The 20,087-nt window shown below is 44.0% G+C and overlaps 1 protein-coding gene and 1 long non-coding RNA gene across 2 annotated transcripts in view; one reads left to right on the forward strand and one right to left on the reverse strand.

Moving 5' to 3' along the window:
- LOC109281853 (uncharacterized) overlaps positions 1-2,987 on the forward strand; it is a 46,397-nt gene extending 43,410 nt beyond the window's left edge. The window contains exon 3 of the long non-coding RNA XR_002088646.2: positions 2,217-2,987. This is a non-coding gene — a long non-coding RNA (uncharacterized LOC109281853). The remainder of the gene's footprint in view (positions 1-2,216) is intronic.
- Positions 1-20,087, reverse strand: part of DYNC2H1 (dynein cytoplasmic 2 heavy chain 1) — a 430,672-nt gene that overhangs the window by 402,251 nt on the left and 8,334 nt on the right. The window contains exons 2-15 of the mRNA XM_006271584.4: positions 18,352-18,522; positions 17,139-17,274; positions 16,704-16,822; positions 16,014-16,158; positions 15,465-15,697; positions 14,243-14,380; positions 14,035-14,148; positions 12,463-12,574; positions 12,165-12,289; positions 9,171-9,346; positions 7,466-7,661; positions 3,714-3,809; positions 1,180-1,332; positions 968-1,066 (exon numbers count right to left, since the gene is read on the reverse strand). Coding sequence (XP_006271646.1) covers positions 968-1,066; positions 1,180-1,332; positions 3,714-3,809; positions 7,466-7,661; positions 9,171-9,346; positions 12,165-12,289; positions 12,463-12,574; positions 14,035-14,148; positions 14,243-14,380; positions 15,465-15,697; positions 16,014-16,158; positions 16,704-16,822; positions 17,139-17,274; positions 18,352-18,522 — 2,013 coding nt within the window. The remainder of the gene's footprint in view (positions 1-967; positions 1,067-1,179; positions 1,333-3,713; positions 3,810-7,465; positions 7,662-9,170; positions 9,347-12,164; positions 12,290-12,462; positions 12,575-14,034; positions 14,149-14,242; positions 14,381-15,464; positions 15,698-16,013; positions 16,159-16,703; positions 16,823-17,138; positions 17,275-18,351; positions 18,523-20,087) is intronic.

The raw sequence follows: 20,087 nt of genomic DNA on the forward strand, positions 1-20,087 counted from the left end.
GCTGCGGCTAGAGGCAACTGCCACATTGCAGCCCTGCCCCACGCCCACACCAGTGCTGGTCCATGCCACCCCAAACTTATATGTGAAACTAAAAATCTAGAAGAATGCACTGTATTTGAAAGCTTGTCTAACTCCATCTGAACCATGCAATCAGTCTAATAAATAATATCAGCTATAAAATCCTTGCCCCTCACATAATTCGAATATGAAAAATTCATTAGCTCGTGATAAAGAAAATACAGGAAAAAAATAGCTTCTTTATTCACCTGCAAACATCTGACCACAGTATTCCAGTCTTCCATTTTTACACTAGAAAATGCTGAGAATATCATATTCATCTAAGATTGAAGCCCATATATTGCAAAGACAACATGTTCCTACTGATTTAAATGATATGTCAAAAAAGCATTTCTTACTTTGCAGCAGGGGTATCTATGAGGCCTGCCAGGCTGCCAGGGAACCACTGGACATTGGGAGTGTGGCCTGCCACAGAATCTGGGGCTCTTGGGCTCTAACAATCAGGGGCAGAAGGGCAAGCAAGGACTGATACAGCTCTGGTTGCCTTCCAACCACTTTGCCCATTGCCACTACCACAGCACAGCTTCCTGGCTACCACATCCATGGTGGAGCTACCACTGCCACCGCCACCTGCCCTGGTCAGAGCTGGAACTGCCACCACCACATGCCCCAGATTGGAGTCAAAGCTGCTTCCACTGCTACATGCCCCAGTACTCCACTGGTAGCCTAGAGGGCCAGATAGAAAACATGATAGCTGTTTTGGCAAATCATTATGTAAAATGGAAGTGCAATTCTAATTTTAAACTGCACATAAATATGCTATTCTGCCTTAGAAAAATATGTTTTTGACACTAGTTTTGTATCATTTGCCATTTTACTAGTTCTTCTTAACTATTACCGAAAACATAAGAAACTTTTCCCAGACTACAATATAATAATGAAACCATACCTGCATCTCAGCACTGGTGAACCCACTTCTGAGTTCCTGTAGTCCATCCTTCCAATGCTGCTGATGCCGAAGTAGATCAATATTCATCAGAGCAATAACCTGTTAAAAATATTTTAGTATGTGCTATTATGTTAGTTACTGCTGCCAAAATAGATGAAAGAAAGAAGTTAAGTTGTACAAAACATTATTTCCATTTCATTATTAAAACTTACTTTTTCAATAAAGCTAGTGTGCCACTTCCTTAGTTTTCTGTTTTCAGTGGAAAGCCGTTCAGCAGCAGTTTGGAGTTTTTGGATATATGCTTCTAATTCTTTGGGATTATCCCAAGTTATCTGAGTCTTTTCCCCAGAACCAACTTTTGAATGCTTAAAAAAGGCAAATGAGTAAGATTTAATGACAAATATAAAAATAGATGTAGCTCTAGATCTTTTGCAATTTAAACCATTATAAAGGGCAAGATTGGAAGGAAATTGTAACAGAAACTGAATCTCCTTCCCTTTTGCTCCAGTGTTCTGGAGAGAGAATAAACTATCATAGCTTACACACCACACTATATATACCATGATACACCAGTATAACTACACTACTGGGTGTATTGGGATAATCAAGCCTTTACTCTCTGCCCATCTACCACTAGGGACAGAGGGTATTGCCCCTCAGCAAAGCCTGCCTCTACCTGAACACAGAAAGCAGAAGTAAAGTGTAAGGCACCTTATTCCCACTTTGTTTTCTTATACTTCTGCATGGGATGAATGATGAACTGGCTCACAATTATTTACTTCTCTAAATTTACATGTTCTCCAAGAATTAAGTGACTGTTTAAAACTACACTGTAGTTTCAGATACTCTGACTTTAGTTTTATTCAGAAGACATAGACGTTTCTTGCATTTTTATCTTGTTTTTTGAATGTCTTGCTACATCTGTAACATAGCAAATGAACCATGCATGAATTAGATTGTGAACACAGAGTTGAATAAAGGATACAACATAGAACTCACAGTCCAAAGAGGGGAAGGTAGAGTAGCTTTAAGCCGCTTCTGAGCTGTCCTGATCCTGCACTATGCTGGAGATTAAAGAGACAGTCCCCAGGGAGACTATCAGCACACCTCTCAAAGATGTTGTATGAAGCATAAATTAACCCAGAATCTCCTCAGTTCTATGCATGGAAGCCCTGTCCTAGTATGGGTCCTGGCAGATATTACATTTATTGTGCAATTGGTGTGTTAACTGCATGATATATTGGATCAGGATCTTACAGCTGCACCTCCAGAAATGTAATATACCTCATCCAATGCACCAAATGCCCTGATGGAAGATATGTAGGAGAGACCAAACAACAACTGCGCACCAGAATGAACGCACACCAGAAATCCATCAAAGACAGAAACACTCAATTACCGGTGGGAGCACATTTCTCACAGGAGGGCCACTCTGTCTCCAATCTCTCAGTCCTGATCCTCAAGGGAAACTTACACAACACTTCCCAGAGACAAGCCTATGAGTTCCATTTCATCAACCTCCTGGATACTAGAGATCATGGACTAAACATAGACATTGGATTTTTGATACATTATAATCTGCCTGGCAACTGACTCCCCAGCCCAGCCCCTGGCTTCTTTACTTTTCATTCCATCCAGGAAGAGCACACACCAACTGCTGAAGCGTCCTTAGCCTGACGAAGGGTTTTTGAACCCGAAAGCTTGCTTAATAACTATTCTCCAACCATTTGGGTTGGTCTAATAAAAGATATCAAATTCACCCAAGGAACCTTGTCTGCTTGTAACATGCCACACATTCAAACAACTTATGGTGTGATGAAATGGGAAACCAGTTATTTACTGTGGGACATCTTTGTAGCTGGTTTTTATCACACTTCCGTGTGAACATATGGCATGCAACCGGCATCAGGCTGTACACAGTGGCCTCAAGCTGGCCTAATGCTCAGCTGCACACACCAGGGTGCACGCAGCTGCCTCCATGGAGCCCCTTGGTACCTGGCTTGCATGCATGCTGCTTCTGGACTGAGGCTTATACAGCTGTGAACTGGATAACTTCCAGGTTCCCAGCTATATACACAGTGCCTAGAAATGGGGACTGGGGAGCTCCCTGACCCCAGCTATATGCAAGTTGCTTCTATGCATGCAGCTGCAGACTGGAGAGTTCTCCTGTCCCCAGCTGCGTGCACCCTGGCACCTGCAGCCACCGTCGGGGGCCATCTGGTCCCTCCCTATATGGAGGCAGCCCACTGGCTGCTTCCTACATTGTTTGCACTGGGGAAATAAATGTATATAGGGATTAGGACCTCTTTACAGCACTCTGTCCTTTTTCATATTCTAATGGGGCTGAAAAGAGGATAAGGATGTCACCCTGACTATAACGTACGTGTGTGTGTGTGTGTGTGTGTGTGTGTGTGTGTGTGTGTGTGTGTGGCCAATGCATAAGCAGGCAGGTGCATTCTGCCCTAGCTGTAGCTTCCAACTGGTTTTAAGGGCAATCCCCTAGAAAGAACATTATAGTAATCCTATATGGAAATTAGAAAGAAATAACTGGTCTCTAAAGGATTCTATCAGAATGAAAGTCATAACCATCTAACTAAGTGCTCATGGAAAAGATGTTCTCAACCATCACTGGAAGGTTACACTTAAAAAAGCCTCTAATAAGTAATCATAGAATAAAAACAGAGTATTACACACCCACACCAGTCGCATTGCCAAAGATTAAAACAACAAAAAGGAATCCCTTTACCTTAATTATCTGTTCAAATGCTAAAGCAGACTGTAACATCATTGGCTTCTGACTCTGAATCATTTGTTGATCAATAGAATTGTAAAAATGTGCCACCTATAACATTGAGAAATAAGAGTTACAAATAAAAAAGTATTTCTATTTATATGCTAATATATTTTCATACATATAGCACTGCCTATCCCAATCATTTCAAGATATAGGCATTATCAACATAATTAACATCAATAAAGGCACTAACAAATGAACAAGCTATATCTACTGAAAACTAGGGGCATGCATCACCAGTTCTGTGGTAGACATTTTATGTGCTCACTCATGTCCACATAGTTCCACACAGGGGAAGCTAAACTATAGAAACTTAGTCCTGTTTCATTCACAGGTAAGCTGCTCAGCTTTAGTTTTCATTAACAGTAGAATAATAGAACTGAATACATGAAGCAGTTACCACAAAACAGCTGAAGCATGATATGTCACACTTCCTTTAACTCAATATGTTTTTCACCTGCCCATATCCTGGGATATTTGACAACAGCATAGTACTTACAACATACATATCAAAATATACGATCCTGTTTCCATACTGGTGTACACTACAGAGTCTCAACTGGCATAGCTATATCAAAGGCCCTCCCCCCTATTCTGTATATACATTGTCAAGGAAAGGGATTCATTTACCAGAGAAGCTATGCCATTTTCCAAGACAACTGTCACGGCGGGGTCCTCGCGGAGGGCCGTGATCTCCTTGAGGCCCTCTCACAGCGCTACTCCGGCCAGAGGGCACCCTCCATTCTCGCCTGCCACGTCTTGGTGTAATATGTAATAGGGAGGCTGCCTTGTGTTTCCTCGGGCCTGTCAGCTCCTGGACCCCTCGTGGGTCTCCCCGTACAATGGCGCTACCTAAGCGCCCCAGCCTTATGGGCTATGCGTGGCTCCTACCTCCCCTGATACCACGCCCCAAGCCTCGCAGATGTAATGGACGTTGTTTGGTCTATACGCCCGCTTCCCGGGCCTCCTCTCTCATGTGGCCCACTCTGGGCTCCCTCTCTCGTGCCCAGCCTCTTGCTGGGACTCTCGTCTGGCCCACTCTGGGCCTCCCCTGCCGGTGTGGTTCCGCTCCGGGACTCCCTAGCGGGCCTCCGGTCCTATGGGCCAACCGCACGGATACCCTCCCTGACTCTGGCTCCCCGCGCTGCTACTCCCTGTCTTCTCAGGGGCAACCGCAGCGCCCTGCCTTGGTCTGAGGGGGATTGCCGCACTAGCCTGCGGCCGGGCTCGCTATGACCGTGCACCCACACTGGGCTACTCCACAAAGCACAATGGCGTTCCCCTTTCTGGGGCTCGCCGTGCCCACACTGGGCTACTCAATAACGTTCAAGGGCATTCCCCCTCTCTGGGGGCTCGCCACGCCCACACTGGGCTACTCAATAAAACACAATGGCGTTCCCCCTCTCTGGGGGCTCACCGCGCCCACGCTGGGCTACTCAATAAAACACAATGGCGTTCCCCCTCTCTGGGGCTCGCCGCGCCCACACTGGGCTACTCAATAACATACAAGGGCGTTCCCCCTCTCTGGGGGCTCGCCGCGCCCACACTGGGCTACTCAGTATGACCCCGCTCTCTAGGGCTGCTCAGTATGGCGCTCCCCCGCTCTCTGGGGCTCGCCATGCCCGCACTGGGCTACTCAGTAATACCGCCCCTTTCCTGGGGCCGGGGGCTATGTTCCCCCCACACGCAATCCGGGGTCTCGGCCCCTGTCCGCAACCTACGGGTTGCGCCCGCGACCTACTGGCCGCGCTCCTCGCCGCCAGCTGCTTGCGCAGTGGCGTGTGAGCTGCGCCTTCAGGGTCTATGTTCCCCCACACGCAATCCGGGGTCTAGGTCCCCGTCTGCAACCTACGGGTTGCGCCCGCAACCTACTGGCCGCGCTCCTCGCCGCCAGTTGCTCATACACTGGCGTGCGAGCTGCGCCTTCCCTGGCACTATGTAGATAATGCGCCCTCTTGGCACTAGGGCACCCCACACTCTCTGGGGTCCCTATAGTTGAGGCCTCCTCCAACCCCTACAGCCTCACCCAAGCCTCCGGATGTAATAACACAAACACAAAGCAAAACCACAAGCCCCTAGGCTGTAACACAAATGCAAGCCGCCTGGCCATAACTCATCATCATAGCTCAAGCCTCCAGGGCTATCATGAGCTGTACTTGCCACCTCCTCATTCTCAGAGCTCCTGCCTCCCAGGCTGCTGGCAGAGAACTGCCAGCCTGGCTTCGGCCCTGGGCTTTATAAGGGCCAGGCCCTGCCCCCTACAGGCAGCTGGCTCCCCTTAGTTGCTCCGGCAACCCACAGCTGCGCTCATTACCTGAGCAAGCCTCAGCTGGGCTCCTTGTGTCAGGCCAGGGCACACTCCCTCGCTCCCTGGCAGTTTCTCCTCTATAGGAGCAGGGGCACCGAGGTGCCCTGCGACAACAACCTAAGACACGGATGGGCAAAATATGACCTGTGGGCCACATCTGGCCCACAGTGGATCCCTCGGCCCCTCCAGGTGACACTAGGGCACCCCCATCTCGTGCCAGCCTACAGCTCACCCTGGGATGTCTGCACGGCAGCAGCAAAGCAGTACACCACAGGGGCAGTGGCAGAAGCCTCAGTGAGGGTGCTGCACCCAGGGCTGGGGCCGGAAGACCAGTCTCCATGGAGACCACGGATGACAGGGTGGGAAGCTACATCCAGGATCTTAACGGGGCTCCCACCACTGCCACTTTCCCTATACCACTCTGCCCTGCACCACTTCACTCTATGCTTAGCCAGCATGGCTGGGGGCTCCCACTACTAGGCGGGCACCCCAAGATAAACTGCAGGTAGGCACAGGACAGGGGTGCCCCAGCGCCACCCACATCCTCCAGCCCCAGCCCAGTCCTGACTGCTGCAAGTGGCAGGGCATAGAGTCGCCTTTGAGTCCACCCCCCCACCCTCCTGTCTGTGGGCTGGACACCATGGGCCAGGGGGAGAGGATGGGCGAGGGGAAGGAGACTAAGATCCTCCCAACACTCCCCCGCAGGGCTTGCAGCCCTCCTCTCCCTCTTGCAGGTGCTGCAGCCCCCCAGCAAGACCCAGTGGTGGCTTCCAACTCTGCTCCAGCCCTGTGTTGTTACTACCCCAAGATCCCAACCTCATCCCCAGAAGTAACTCCAGGAGCTGTGCAGGCAAGGTGCACAGGGAGCTGCATCCATGCTTGGGGCTGGGATCATGGGGCAGTGACCACGTGGGGCTGGGGTGGGGCAGAGCTGTGATCCATTCCCTGTTGCAGGGATATGCAGACACTGGAACATGGCTCTGACCTGACCATAACCCTGCCCTGTGATCCCAGCCTCACCCTACCCTCCAGCTCCTGAACACCACTGCCTGGGGCCCCATTCCACATAAGGAGTTTTGGTGAGTTGTAAGGGGGAAGATGGGGGCGTGCAGAGGGTGCTGACCCGGACTGCAACAGCTCACCAAAACGGACTGTGTGGCCCTCTGGCCCAAATAATTGCTCACCCCAACCTAACCTAACAAAAGCACTCTGTCAGTAGAGCTCCATCCACACCATGGGTTTTACAAGAACTGCCATGTCAGGTAAAGGACTATGATTTTTTCACACCTCTGATAAAATTGGCTTATTAGCTTGATAATCAAATAGAAAGATTATGATCTAGAAATATTTGATTAATAAGATACAGAAATCAGTAGATAGTGATTATGGTTTATACCTGTTTAAGGATAACTGCTTGCTTGCAGAATTTTTGTGCAGTGTTTGCAACTTGCTGTATTTTAGCAGGAATAATAAAACCAAGTGCTGCCAGCTGACGAACTTCTCTTAGGAGAGTCACTAAACGATCAGAATAATGTATTTTTAGTGATCCATCAGAATGATCCAGTTCCATAACAGGACTGCTAGCTTGTATGCTAAATCAAAATGAAATATTGAAAATTATTAACTATAATTTGTCATGCATCCTTTTTTAGTTGTATTTTGAACTGGCATACAATAACCAAATTCCAAAATGCTGCATCCAATTATATGTATTACATTTTTCCCCACCCAGTTTTTTAGCAAACAGTATTTAAAGTTGTCCAGCTCCCAGAAAGGTAAAGACTAGGGCCAGAAAAAGCACTTGCAACATACTTTCAGATATTGAGTGGGGGTTAGGTGCCATGGGAAGCAGCGGGCAGAGGGAAGCAGGGTGGCAGTGGGGGCTGCAGGAAGCGGCAGAGGCCACAGAAAGTGACGGTGGTCCAGGGAGCAGCTGGGGGAGTGGTGGGGTGAATGACAGGCCACAGGAATCAGCAGCAATAAAGGCACTAAGGAGGCACTTTATTGCTCCTTAGCAGTGGAGGAAATGACGGGGACCGCAGGAAGTGGCAGTGGTGTGAGGAGCAGCAGGGGGTCTGATGGGAGCCGCAGGAAGTGGCAGCAGTGCAGAAAGCGGCACTGACAGGGAGCAGTGGCAGCAGTGGTGGTGGCTGGGAAGTGGCGGTAGCAGTAGCGGGCAGGCCTGCAGGAGGAAAAGCAGGGAAGTAGCGGGGGAGTTGTGGCAGTGGGTGGGAGTGTAGAGCCCGTGCCGGTGCCCTGGGGTTCATGGGGACCCAAGGTGGGGCAGCAAGAGCCTGAGCACAGGGTCTGCCTGGCTGCATCGTGAGAGACTTACACACAGCCCATGAGAGCTGCATGCGATGGAGCCAGCAGCCCAGCCCCGTCTCTCTCTCTCTCTCCCACCCTACCCACCATAACCCCATACCTTCCCAGAGCCCAGACCCCCACCACATATCACACACCCACTCACCCTACCCGCACCCCACCACACACACACCCCAACCATACCCCCACATACACCCCTTGACTGCCCACACAATATACAACAAGACTGTATTTTGAGCTATTATGCAATCACCTCTACATACACTTGGCAAACACATAAATCAGTACAATTTTTTTTTTATTTTTTTTATTAAAATAAGTTACAGTGATGTTTTATTTTTTTGTATATGATATGGATTTTTTTCTGGTTTCAAGATTGCAGCACCCTCCTTCCCAAAAGGAATACTTCTGGGACAAGGGGAGAGAGATCTGGTGGTGAAGGTCAGGGGTGGGGGTGGGGTGGCACTCAGGGGGGGATGCGTGGGACTTCCGGCCCCAGTATGGCAACCGGAGGGCAGGGCAACTGTCAAGGGGCAGGGCTACTCATGAGGATCTCGACAGCTCACCAAGAATAGGTAAGCTGCCCTCCACTCGAAATAACTGCCTGCCCCCCCGATCTATAACAATAAAATGACAATGAATTGATTTATTTCTCAATTAATTTTTTCTTCTATAGCAGAGCACCATTCTCCCTCTCTCTACTAGCTCTTTTTAGATTATACCAGTATGCCAATTTTGAAACAACATTACTTTTTTTAAAAATATGTTATACTTACCACAGTCCCGACCTGGGATCTGACAATGTTGTCTGAATGTCCCTGGACCAATCGTCAAATTGATCTTGTTCATATAATTTAAGCTGTTCTAAAAGATTATCTGCATTTCTTCGAAAAGATCGAAATCCAGACAAGTCAGACAGAAGAGCTTCTGAGATCCTGATAGCATCATCCACCTTAAACAAAAACCCCATTAGACAAATGTAAGCTAAAGGAGGCATGAATTTCTGAATCTTCTGAATTTTCACTTTTCCTTTTAAAGGCTACTACTAATAATAAAGATTAATAATTACAAAACATAAAACATAAAAGACCCACTGATATAACCTGAGCTTTCCAAGAGGGGATTCTTTTGAGAGAGCATACCAGTCTTCAAAAAACATTTGTGTGCCCCCTCTGAGACCCACCTAATGTATGTCAGAGTCCCTGACCTTTGTTTCCTTTGCACCAGAAGTGTCCAACTCACACCAGGCTGGTCCCAGACTGTAGGGCAGGAGTGGGCAAAATACAACCTGTGGGCTGGATCCAGCCTGTAGAGGGTCTTTCTCTCACCTGCAGTAGGTCCCTCAGTCCCAGGTGGTGGCAGCTCCTTCTGGCTGCCACCGCTGCTGGCCCCAAGCCTGTGGTACCAGCGGGGACCCGCATCATGCAGCACCGACCCAATGCGCCCCGTGCCTGCTCTGGGCTCCCCCACCCAGGTTCAGCAGCGGCGGCACAGGTCAGAAGCTGTTGCTCAGCATAGAGGAAAAGTGACCCCTCCCCATCACCACCACTGGGCTGTTCCTGCTGCAGCCTTCCAGAGCCCACACCATGCCACACTGCCCTGCATCTGCTCTTTACTGCCACTACTACCCCCCTAGGCAGCTCGGAGGCAGCAGTGATGGCAGCGTATATGCTTCTCGACCTTTTGGCTCAGATGAAACATAATTTGTTTTTTTTCCACTTCTAAGATGGCAAACCCCCTTCCCAAAAGCAGTACTTCTGGGGGCAAGGGGAGGGACTGGTGGCAAAGGTCAAGGGTTAGGGGGTAGGACTTCTGGTCCCAAGATGGCGACTAGGGGGCAGGGTACCTATCCAGGGGCAGGACTACCCTTCCAGCCCCTTACAGCTCACCAAAACTCATTAAGTGGCCCTCCACCTGAAAAATTGCCCACACCTGCTGTAGGAACTGCTCCCAGGCCAGATTCATAGCAGCAACAACAGTGGGGCCATGCTCAGGGGACAGCACAGGTCTGGGGCCAGGCAGCAGTGTGGAGGTCATATTCAGGCAGGTGTGCATATCTGGGGCAGATGGGGTGCAGGGTTGTCTTCAGGCAGCACCATGGTGCTCTGGCCAGGCAGCAGCACATAGCTGGGGGTGTGTAGTGACACGGGGCTCTAGCCGGGCAGCTGTGTGGAGCTGGGATGTGTGGTGGTGTGGGGCTCCGGCAGGGCAGCAGTGCTGAGCCAGGACTGTGAGGTACCATGGTGTTCTGGGAAGCAGCAGCGCAGAGCGGAGGGCATGCAGGGCTCTGGATGGGCAGCAGCACAGAGTATGAGGCATGCAGCATTCTGGCTAAGTGGCAGCACAGAGCAGGGGATGTGCAGTGGTGTGGGACTGCATCCGTGGAGCATCACGAGTCTGGAAGCATGCAGTGGCAGGGGGCAGTGTTTAGATGGCAGCGTAGGGGATGCTGCAGATAGCCATGTTCATTTGGATCCAGGGATCCCAAATTCTGTGCTAGGCCATGTATTCCAACTTCCAGTAACCAACCTTTCCTTAATTGCTTTTGACTCTATCACGTCTTTTAACATATCAATTTACTCTGGTAAGCGTGACTCTTCTAAAAGATATCAACAATAGTTACAAAATTTCGAGTTAGAAATACTTTAAGAAAAAAGGAGGAGGCGACAGCAGCAGGCCCAGTTAAGTAAATGCCTCAATGGACACTCAGAACCTTAAGAAACAAAGTTTTGTGAAAATAAAGGAATTAGTCAATTGGCTTTGAAAACTTCCTCACAGGCCCCCAACCATCAAATGCAGTGAATAAATGTCAGAGAGAGGTTAATACAAATTACAATCTAAGAGAGGTTAATACAAGCCTGTTAACAATGCAACTAAAAATCCAACTGGCATTCTTTTAAATGTGTGCTTCCAGATTAAAATAAGTAGAGCAAATCCTCTGTGAATAACCTGGTATCTTACCTATATTCTCTGGATTTGGGGAATATGCAGGAGAAATAAAATTATAGTACAATGGTGAAGGACATCAGAATTTAGCAAATCAGTGATGTACAAAAAAATCTTTCTTTAAACACAATTATATTGACTGATTCACCTCTAAGAAACAGGCTATCTACAATATTAAAAGCAGTGGTCCTCCCGGGTTATTAAAAACATTGTGCAGATGAACATCAGAGAGGAAAAATATAAGAAAATATGTAGAAGATCTAAAAGCACTTTTTCCAATCCCTTTTAATAGTAACTTCTTAGGACATGTATTTTCCTAAACATTGCCTATGCCATAATAGTGTTACAACCCTTTAGGGCATTTAAAAATTACAATATTTAAGTGACTCCTTGATTTTCATGAAGAAAACAGGCAAAGTAAGATTTTCTCAAAACTTAAAATCATGACATTGGCAAAAGCAGATGCAACACAGAGAAGTAATTATGCATGCAATATAGCACACGTTGTTTTCTGAGTAAATGACTCAAGCTGCCCAACTCCACTGTAACTGCTCTTTGCTAGTTTTTATAATTCTCTTAAATATTTCCAGAATGAACTTTATTGAAAACATAGTAGGAGGCTGCTCACTGTATCTTTTTTTATCAGAGACAATTTTCTGTGTATTAGGTAAATCAAATTCTACTTAGCAAGCAGTCTCAAAAAAAAAAAAATAGAGAAGTCATTAAGTATTGCAAATGTACATCATCTCCCTAGTAGTGCACATTACAAGTATTTTTATAGCAAGTCAGTAGTCAGTGTCTGGAAAAAGAATTTAAACACTTACCTTTAGTTCTAACTGCCGGACCCAAACAATGTTATTGACAACTTCAGAGAGATTTTTGCCTGAAAGCGGCCCAGAAATGTCACCAGGAACACCATGGCATCGAGCTTCAAAGTCTGTGCAAAAATCTGTACAAATCCAACCATGGGTGTTCAACAAAACATAGAACAATTAGAAAATAATTAATTATAGCAGCAAGCAGTATATTTGTTTTACTGCATTAAGAGGAGAGGAAATAAAACAGTTCCACCCCACCCACCAAAAAACAAATCACTATGAAAGTATTTTGATTAATGGTTACCTTTGATAGAGTCTTGAAGTCTTGCTAGCAATGTTTCCCTTTCAAAAAGTAATTCTTTGCTAATGCTTGGGCGTTTCACTAACTCCTTATACTTCTGAAATGCTTGAAGAAGCTAGAACAGAAAAATACAGAAAAGCAACTAATGTCTAATGAACAGGGATCTGGGTTTTCCATTGCCTGCAGAAAAATGGAAAGAAGCACAGATTTTCCCTTTTAATTGAGAAAAACGAAGATTTTTCATTTTACCAGAGAACTACATGAATTTTCCACTTTTGCAAAGAGCAATCTGCAGGCTGGCAGAGTTCCAGTTTGCAAGGGGCAAGGGGGAGCAGGCAGGCACGAGGCGCCATGTGCATGTGCATGCGCACACATGCACATAGCCACTAGGCATCTGAAGAAGAAATCCCACAGGTAAGTCTGGTGGTAGGGAAGGGTAGATTGAGGCCCCTATAGGGAGGGAGTGAGGGAAGGAGTTGGGCAGGGCTAGGGCTGGGGCTGTTGCCCAGCTGTATGGGGCTTGGGGCCCAGGAATGCACAGCCACAGGGCCCAAGTGGAGAGTGGAACAAGGCCACGGGCAGCTCATCTTGGGGGAGGGCGGGGAGGGTAATTTTGGCTCCCCACCACTGCATGCACTCCCAGGGGAGCACATACCCTCCAGATTTGTGTGCAGAGCAGGGGCAGACTGCCCACTATGGGCTCGGGCTCCCCATCCTGCTGCCCTCGCCCTGGTACCTCGACAGCTCAGTGGCCAGGGCCTAGCATGGCAAGGCACAGCTGGGAGAGGAAGCTTGTTGCTGCTGCTGCAAGCCCCACTCCACCATGGCGAAGGCGCCCCCTGCCTGCCCAGCAACAGCAGAGGAGCAGCATGGAGTTCTGCCCCTCACTGCTGCTGGCTGGGCATGGGGCACCTCGCCATGGCAAGGTGGAGCTCCCAGTGGCAGCAACGAGCTTCCCTGCCTGGCCCCATTCTGGGGGGCTGTAGGTGGGAAGTGAAGGGCACCAGCAGGCCCATGGAACTGTGGATCGGGAGTAAGGAGCACCAGCAGGGCTGGGGGACTGTGGATTAGGAGTGAAGGGCCTGGGCCTGGTGAGCACAGAGGACAGGTGGAGCTCTGATTTTCCATGATAAAAAAAACCTAAAATCAAATACCAACATTTATAGATACTTAGAATATATTTTATTATAGTGATTGAGACACTGGTAAGGCTTCCAAATGCTTTAAAATTGTAAATATATCAATAAAACGTTGTGTTCAAATGATACATATATATACATATACACGCACATGCATGCGTGGCTGTGTACAGACACACACACACAAACACACACACACACACACACACACACACAGTGGCATTCCATTTTAATCTCTGATTTGGGGGGTTTTAATCAGAATTTGTGATTTTTAAACAAAGAAAACCAGGATCCTTGCCAATGTTACCCTGAGGTAACATTATTCATAAGGTCTGTACATAATCATAAACAACACTTTCTTTGCCTGAAAATAACTATTTGAGAATTCTATAACTTCATACAAAACAAAGCCTTTGTATCATAAAAATAGTTATACCTGTTGTGGGCTGTCCTGAATATCTGAAATAAATGCTTTCAATTTGCTTGCTATTTTTTGTTCTGCTGGTGCAATAATTCTTTCATACTGAGACACGGCAGCTTTCCATAAAGGCTAGCGATAAACAGGCAAATGTGTTAGTATGGAATATATGAATACAATAAAAAGCTATAAAAATGCTTATAGAAAATAAAAGTATATATTATACCTCTGTGTAGGGGTTATAGTGTACAGGATTGAGACCAGCAAAGGGCTCAAAAACCTGGGCAAGGTGCAATAATGCTTTTTGTTCCCCAGTTGGTAAAAAATATGTCAGTTTTTCATAAAGTGTTCGAATTGTTAGTACCTACAAACAGAAAGATGATATTTATTTATAGAATCACAGAAACATAGAAGAGTCGAGCCGTAAGGGACCTCAGGAAGACATCTACTCCAACCCCCTTTCCTGACTAACTATCTCAGTGAAGTGTTTGTCTATTCTGCTCTTGAAAACCTCCAAAAATAGAGATTCCACAACATATCCAGGTAATGGGCTCCGATACTTAACCATTCACATAGTGAGAAAGTATGTCCTAATAGCCAACCTAAGTTTCCCTTGCTGCATTTTAAGACCATTGTGGCCACAGAGACTAGTCTCCATCTTCTTTATATCCACCCCTTAGGTATTAGAAGACTGCTATCAAATCCCCCTTGGTCTTCTCTTCTCCTGACACAACCATTCTAGTTCTTTCAGCCTTTTCTCACAAGTCTTCTTTCCTAGGCCTCTAACAATTTTTGTCACTCTCCTTGGAATCTTCATAATTTTTCCATAACTTTCTTGAAGTTCAGTGCTCAAAACTTCAGACAGAATGCCACAGGTAGGGACCCACCAGTCAGTAGCATAACCAGCCTTGGACACAGCAGAATAGTGGCCTACCAAAGTCTGCACCCCAACAGCAGCTACAGCTCCACACCCTTTTTGTGGCAGCAGAAGCAGCAGCAACAACCAGGGCTTGGGCAAATCATACTATGGCAGCAGCAGTGGGGGCTTCTTTTGAATTCCTGGAATAGTTAAGACTTCCATCTCAACCTGCTCTGCAGCAGTGTTTACCCAGGGCACAAGCCCCATTAGTTATGCCTCTGGCACCAAAGCTGAATAGAGTGGGAAAAATCACTTTATTTATTTTTAGCTACCCAGCATGACTTGTTTCATCATTTACATTTAAAAACAGGAAACACAACAAAGGTCATAAACAGGACCTAAACTGCATTATGTCACCCTTTCACAGAAATAATTCCCTAGCAATGAATCAGTCTTAGTCAAGTAAATGCTGAACCCCAAAACATGAAAACACACAATGCCCTGATTATAAAAGTGATGCAAAATGTTAAACAATATTCTTAATCTTATTTGCAGTTCAAAAAAGCTCTTTGATTTTTTTCTTTGATACCTCATCAAGACGTTTCTGGAGTTTATCTAATGCTTCGGGAGAAAACTTATCATTTTTCCATGGATGTGGAGCATAATGTTGCCACAGTTGTCCAGTTAAATGGTGACAGGCTGCTACCCACTGTTCACAAATCATGATGCCAGTTTTCAGATTTTCTTTAACAACATTAAAAGCATCCTCCCACAGATGTACAGTTCCCAATTTTTTCTGAACAAACCTACCAAGAGAGCCACCTAGAAAAGAACAAAAAATATACTTTGAACCAAACACATCATGCAAGTGGAAATACTTCCTTTACATTCCACACAAAATTGCATTTATATTTTTCAAAGTGTTGCAAAGATAATGTGCTACCAAATGATGCAAATCAAATAAATAAACAAGTATTCACTCAGGGCCTACTACAATTTTATCCAAATGAATTACACATATACAGCCCTCAATGAATTCAGGTAACAGGCATAATAAAAAGTAAGATTTTTTTTTTCCGTAGACTATATTCATATGTACATTCATAATTAATATGGTTATTTTTTATCCCAGCTTTACCTATGACATCCAAAAGGTTTTGCATTCGGGGCTGTGGATAAGGGTCATATTCTGTTTGTCTCCATACATCATCAACAGTATCCCGGGTAGTCTCCACTAAATCGACAGCTTCATATAGAGAGAGACTATCCAAGTTGTAATAATCCTAAAAATCCAAATGCATTTTTAAACAAAATAGTTGTGCTAATAATATATTAGAAATATTTAACTTCTAAATATTTCAAACACATTTGTTAATTGAGATAGCTTTATATTTAGGGAAATGTCAACACTTTATTGCCTAAAAAATAAACATACTGTGACTATTTGCATGATTAATCCACTGACTTCTATGGCACAATTCACGCACGTAAACTAATTCAAGTGTTTTGCAGGACAGAATCCACCCTCAACGCCTTGCTTGTCAATTTTAGTATTTTTCATCAGCTCATTGTCATTTTAGAGCCTTCCTGTAGTTCCTTTGTTAAAATCCATTTTTAAAGCAGATATTAGGATTCTAATGAGCCAAATTTACTCTGACATAAATTTGAACAGCCCTTAGCCAGAGATACACAAGCACAAATTAAAGTAAAATTTGCCCATATATCAATATAGGCCAATATTATATTAATAAATATTCATATATGACACAAGTGCATCCTTTATTAGAGACAGATACATCATTAGATAAAGAAAAGAAAAAATATATACTTTTGCAATTGTTTCAAACAGGTCTCTAAAATGAGAAGCTCTCTCTTTGCTACACAGTTTACTTCCACGATGAGCACGCTCAATCCAGAACTGAAATTCATCACTTGGTGTAAGTATTGCTGCAAATACAAACAAGAAATACTTGATTCTATCATTCAGAAACACATGAATAGGATCAAAATAGTTTTAGTTAAAACAAACTTCTAAAAGGAAAATTCACTGTAGGGATACAAAATTCCATTCCCGTTTTGATTCTGAGTTAATGTAATACAGCTTAATATTAAGTTTCCATGGGCTCAACTCTATCAAGCTTGCAGGCTCTAGACTATTTTGTTAGGTTCTTCAACCCTTTGAAAAGTAATGAACTCCTAAATCTAAAATGTATTCCATTTCTAATTCAAGTTTTATAATAAAAGAAAGAATTGTAGGACACACCTCTTACATCATCTTCACTGAATTTTGTTCCCTGATAATGAGGATCTGATCTTCTGAGAACAGTGCCTAAACCAGCCTCCAGCTCGCTAAGAAGATTTTGGAGTTTGGGATCAAATTCCTTACTCCATTTCTCATCCTACAACAAAAATTTCAGGGAATGAACATAGTACATTAGAAATATTTACCATTTTCCTATTATCAGTCCTTCATAGATAAGTTACCGATTAATACAAATTATGTGTTTTATGGCACAATGGAATAGGAGCTGTAACTTATATGTAAGGAGGAAAGTCTGATTAACTGTGGAATGAACAAACAGGAATACCAGCTACAAATGCCAATAATTTTCACCAAAATTCAAACACTAATTGTATGCCATGACCATATTAATGAAAGAACATGGCAAAAAACTGTTTTTTCATTATTCCTTTTGCTTCTGCACTTGAAATAACTTATTAAAATGAACAATGAAGGTAACTGCAAATTACAGCATTCTGCAATAACTCCATGAATACTGTGGACAATCTACTGGTGATAAACAGCGCTATAAACACTGAAAGTCCTTTTGGTAATATTAGAGACATTAGCCATGATCTTCTTCTGTTTGTGAAAAGTGCAGTAAAGAAGGTATCTTCCATATCAAAAAGGAAAAAAAGGTACAATGATTTTAAAAGTTATTAATCCTCAGGTAAAGTTCTATATTTTTACATGCAAGACATTGCAATCCTGCCTAGTCCTTGTGCCAAATTCAACTGTCCTTAATTAAGCAAAACAATCATAATTTAGTCCTGCATGATCAGTTAGCACAGTGAGAATAATGGAATTAAAATCAGCCTCATCAGCCTTAAGGCAAAGCAAAGTTGTGTAAATCAGTCTAGGAATCCAAAGCAGCAAGACTGCTAATGATGTTTGTATACTCTTGGCACTGGCCCTGGGACAATATTTAATTCAAAATGTAAAAAAGAAGTGGGGGGCAGTGAGGGAAATGGCACAGCATGAAACAAAGCTGTAAAATGTCAGGGAAATTAAAGATATTGTTCACTCTTTAACCATTCTACAAGTATTTTCTTTTTAATACTAACAGAAAAGCAAATTAGAAGTACATCTCAGAACAATTAACATGTAATATGAAAACATGTTTTAATGAAAACAGAATGCTAATTTTCTTCAAATGTATTAAAAAAAAAAAAAACCTTAACAGCAAATTACTCACCTTTAGTAATACTGGTGCAAATACCTGCCGTACTGCTTGATAAAGGGTAGTAATAGGTGAATCTAACATAGATGATACAAAAATATTACTATGAAGATTATCTTCTGTAATGACTTGGGGCCGCAGCTTGAAAAACACCAACACTTTATCTTTTGAATCACCAGCTTCAACCTATAATAATTAATAAGCACACGGTTTAAAAAAAATGGAAACCCTCACATTCACCTCATATTACAGGTATATTTCCCACAACAGTAATATTTATACGAATCATTAAAAGAAGGAATTAACTGAAAAATATTGTGCCATTTTGTATGGATTGTGATAAATATTCCATTCATATTACAGCTGTACATAACAACAAAACCCATGATTTTCACAGTTGATAAAATAAGAACTTGAAATGTAATTCCAGCATCCAATACTTTAAATAGTCATTACATTATAAGTAGTTATACTAGTTATTTCTGTTATGTGATGCTTAAAAAATCTGTCACCTATTTTCTGGTAGCAAGCAAACAACTTATGATACATTTAAAAAATTAGGCAGACAGGTATGCTGATGATCACAGATTTCCCAACAACAGGATAAATAGGATTCTCATCAGCTTCACCAATGCTATACATTTTTACATTTTCTCGGAAGCTGTAAAAACACAAGATGGATCTCAGTTTTGCAGTGCACCTTACTGGGAAAGCTGGAAGTGACTCTTGTCATGCGTTCATGGTCAGGGGGCGTTCTGGGAGAAGGACTATTAAACAGAGCCTGGGGAATAGAAACTAGCAGATATCCCTGTCCCTGCAAAACAGCTATGAGTTCTGTGTTCAGGAGATAAAGGATAGCTTCTTTTTTGCTTTCAAACAGGCAGAGGAGAACAGTGGAAGAAAGATTCAAGTTTATCTAACTCTTAACTTGACACACATTAAAATGAAAAAACAGAGCCTTGGTGCAGGATTCAGTGACAAAAGATGTTTGTCACTGTACCCTGTTACTACATCTTTGCTTTGTCTTTCATATTGGCCTCTTGATAGTATGTTCAGTTATTTGACTAATAAGTGAATATTTTTCAGTTATTATGGCATGATCCCCTCCACAGTGTAGAGAGAACTTGCCCTAAACTCCTAAGCCTTTTCACATAACCATCATATTACTTGTTTCTCAAGATCCTATCGTATGTTTATTTCAGATTAAATTAACTTTAAATTCTATTTGTCAGGGGAACATTTTTTTTTCTACAACTGACAATAACTCTAGAAAGTTGTCCGAAGTGCATTCTTGGTAGGAGTTTCACCTCATTTCTATTACAATGGGGTTGAAGTGGGGTTATACCTGTGATTGTCCAGGAAATATACAAGAAGCAAGTTTTGTTTGGTGATATCGTTTATTAGACCAAATGTATTGTTTCTTTCCCAGATGTGAAGAAGGCACTTTGCACCCAAAAGCTTGTCTAACATCTCTCCCAACTATATAGTTAGTCCAGTAAAAAATATTCACAAAAAAAATCTTGCTTCTCATATATAAAGTGGAGCATTCTGCATGAATGGGTGTTGCCACTACATGTAACCTCTCTGAACATCACAAGTTGGAACAAGGCGTCTTCACAGATACTCATAACTATGAGACTAGCCCATAATCTAAACCGTGACACCATTTTGTACACTGTGGCCTTAGTATATAACTGTTCGCCTCATCTGCATGATATCCCACAGTAAGTTGGCATGGCAGAAACTGGTCT

Source organism: Alligator mississippiensis, chromosome 1, assembly GCF_030867095.1.
Source record: "Alligator mississippiensis isolate rAllMis1 chromosome 1, rAllMis1, whole genome shotgun sequence".
Classification (NCBI taxonomy): Eukaryota; Metazoa; Chordata; order Crocodylia; family Alligatoridae; genus Alligator; species Alligator mississippiensis.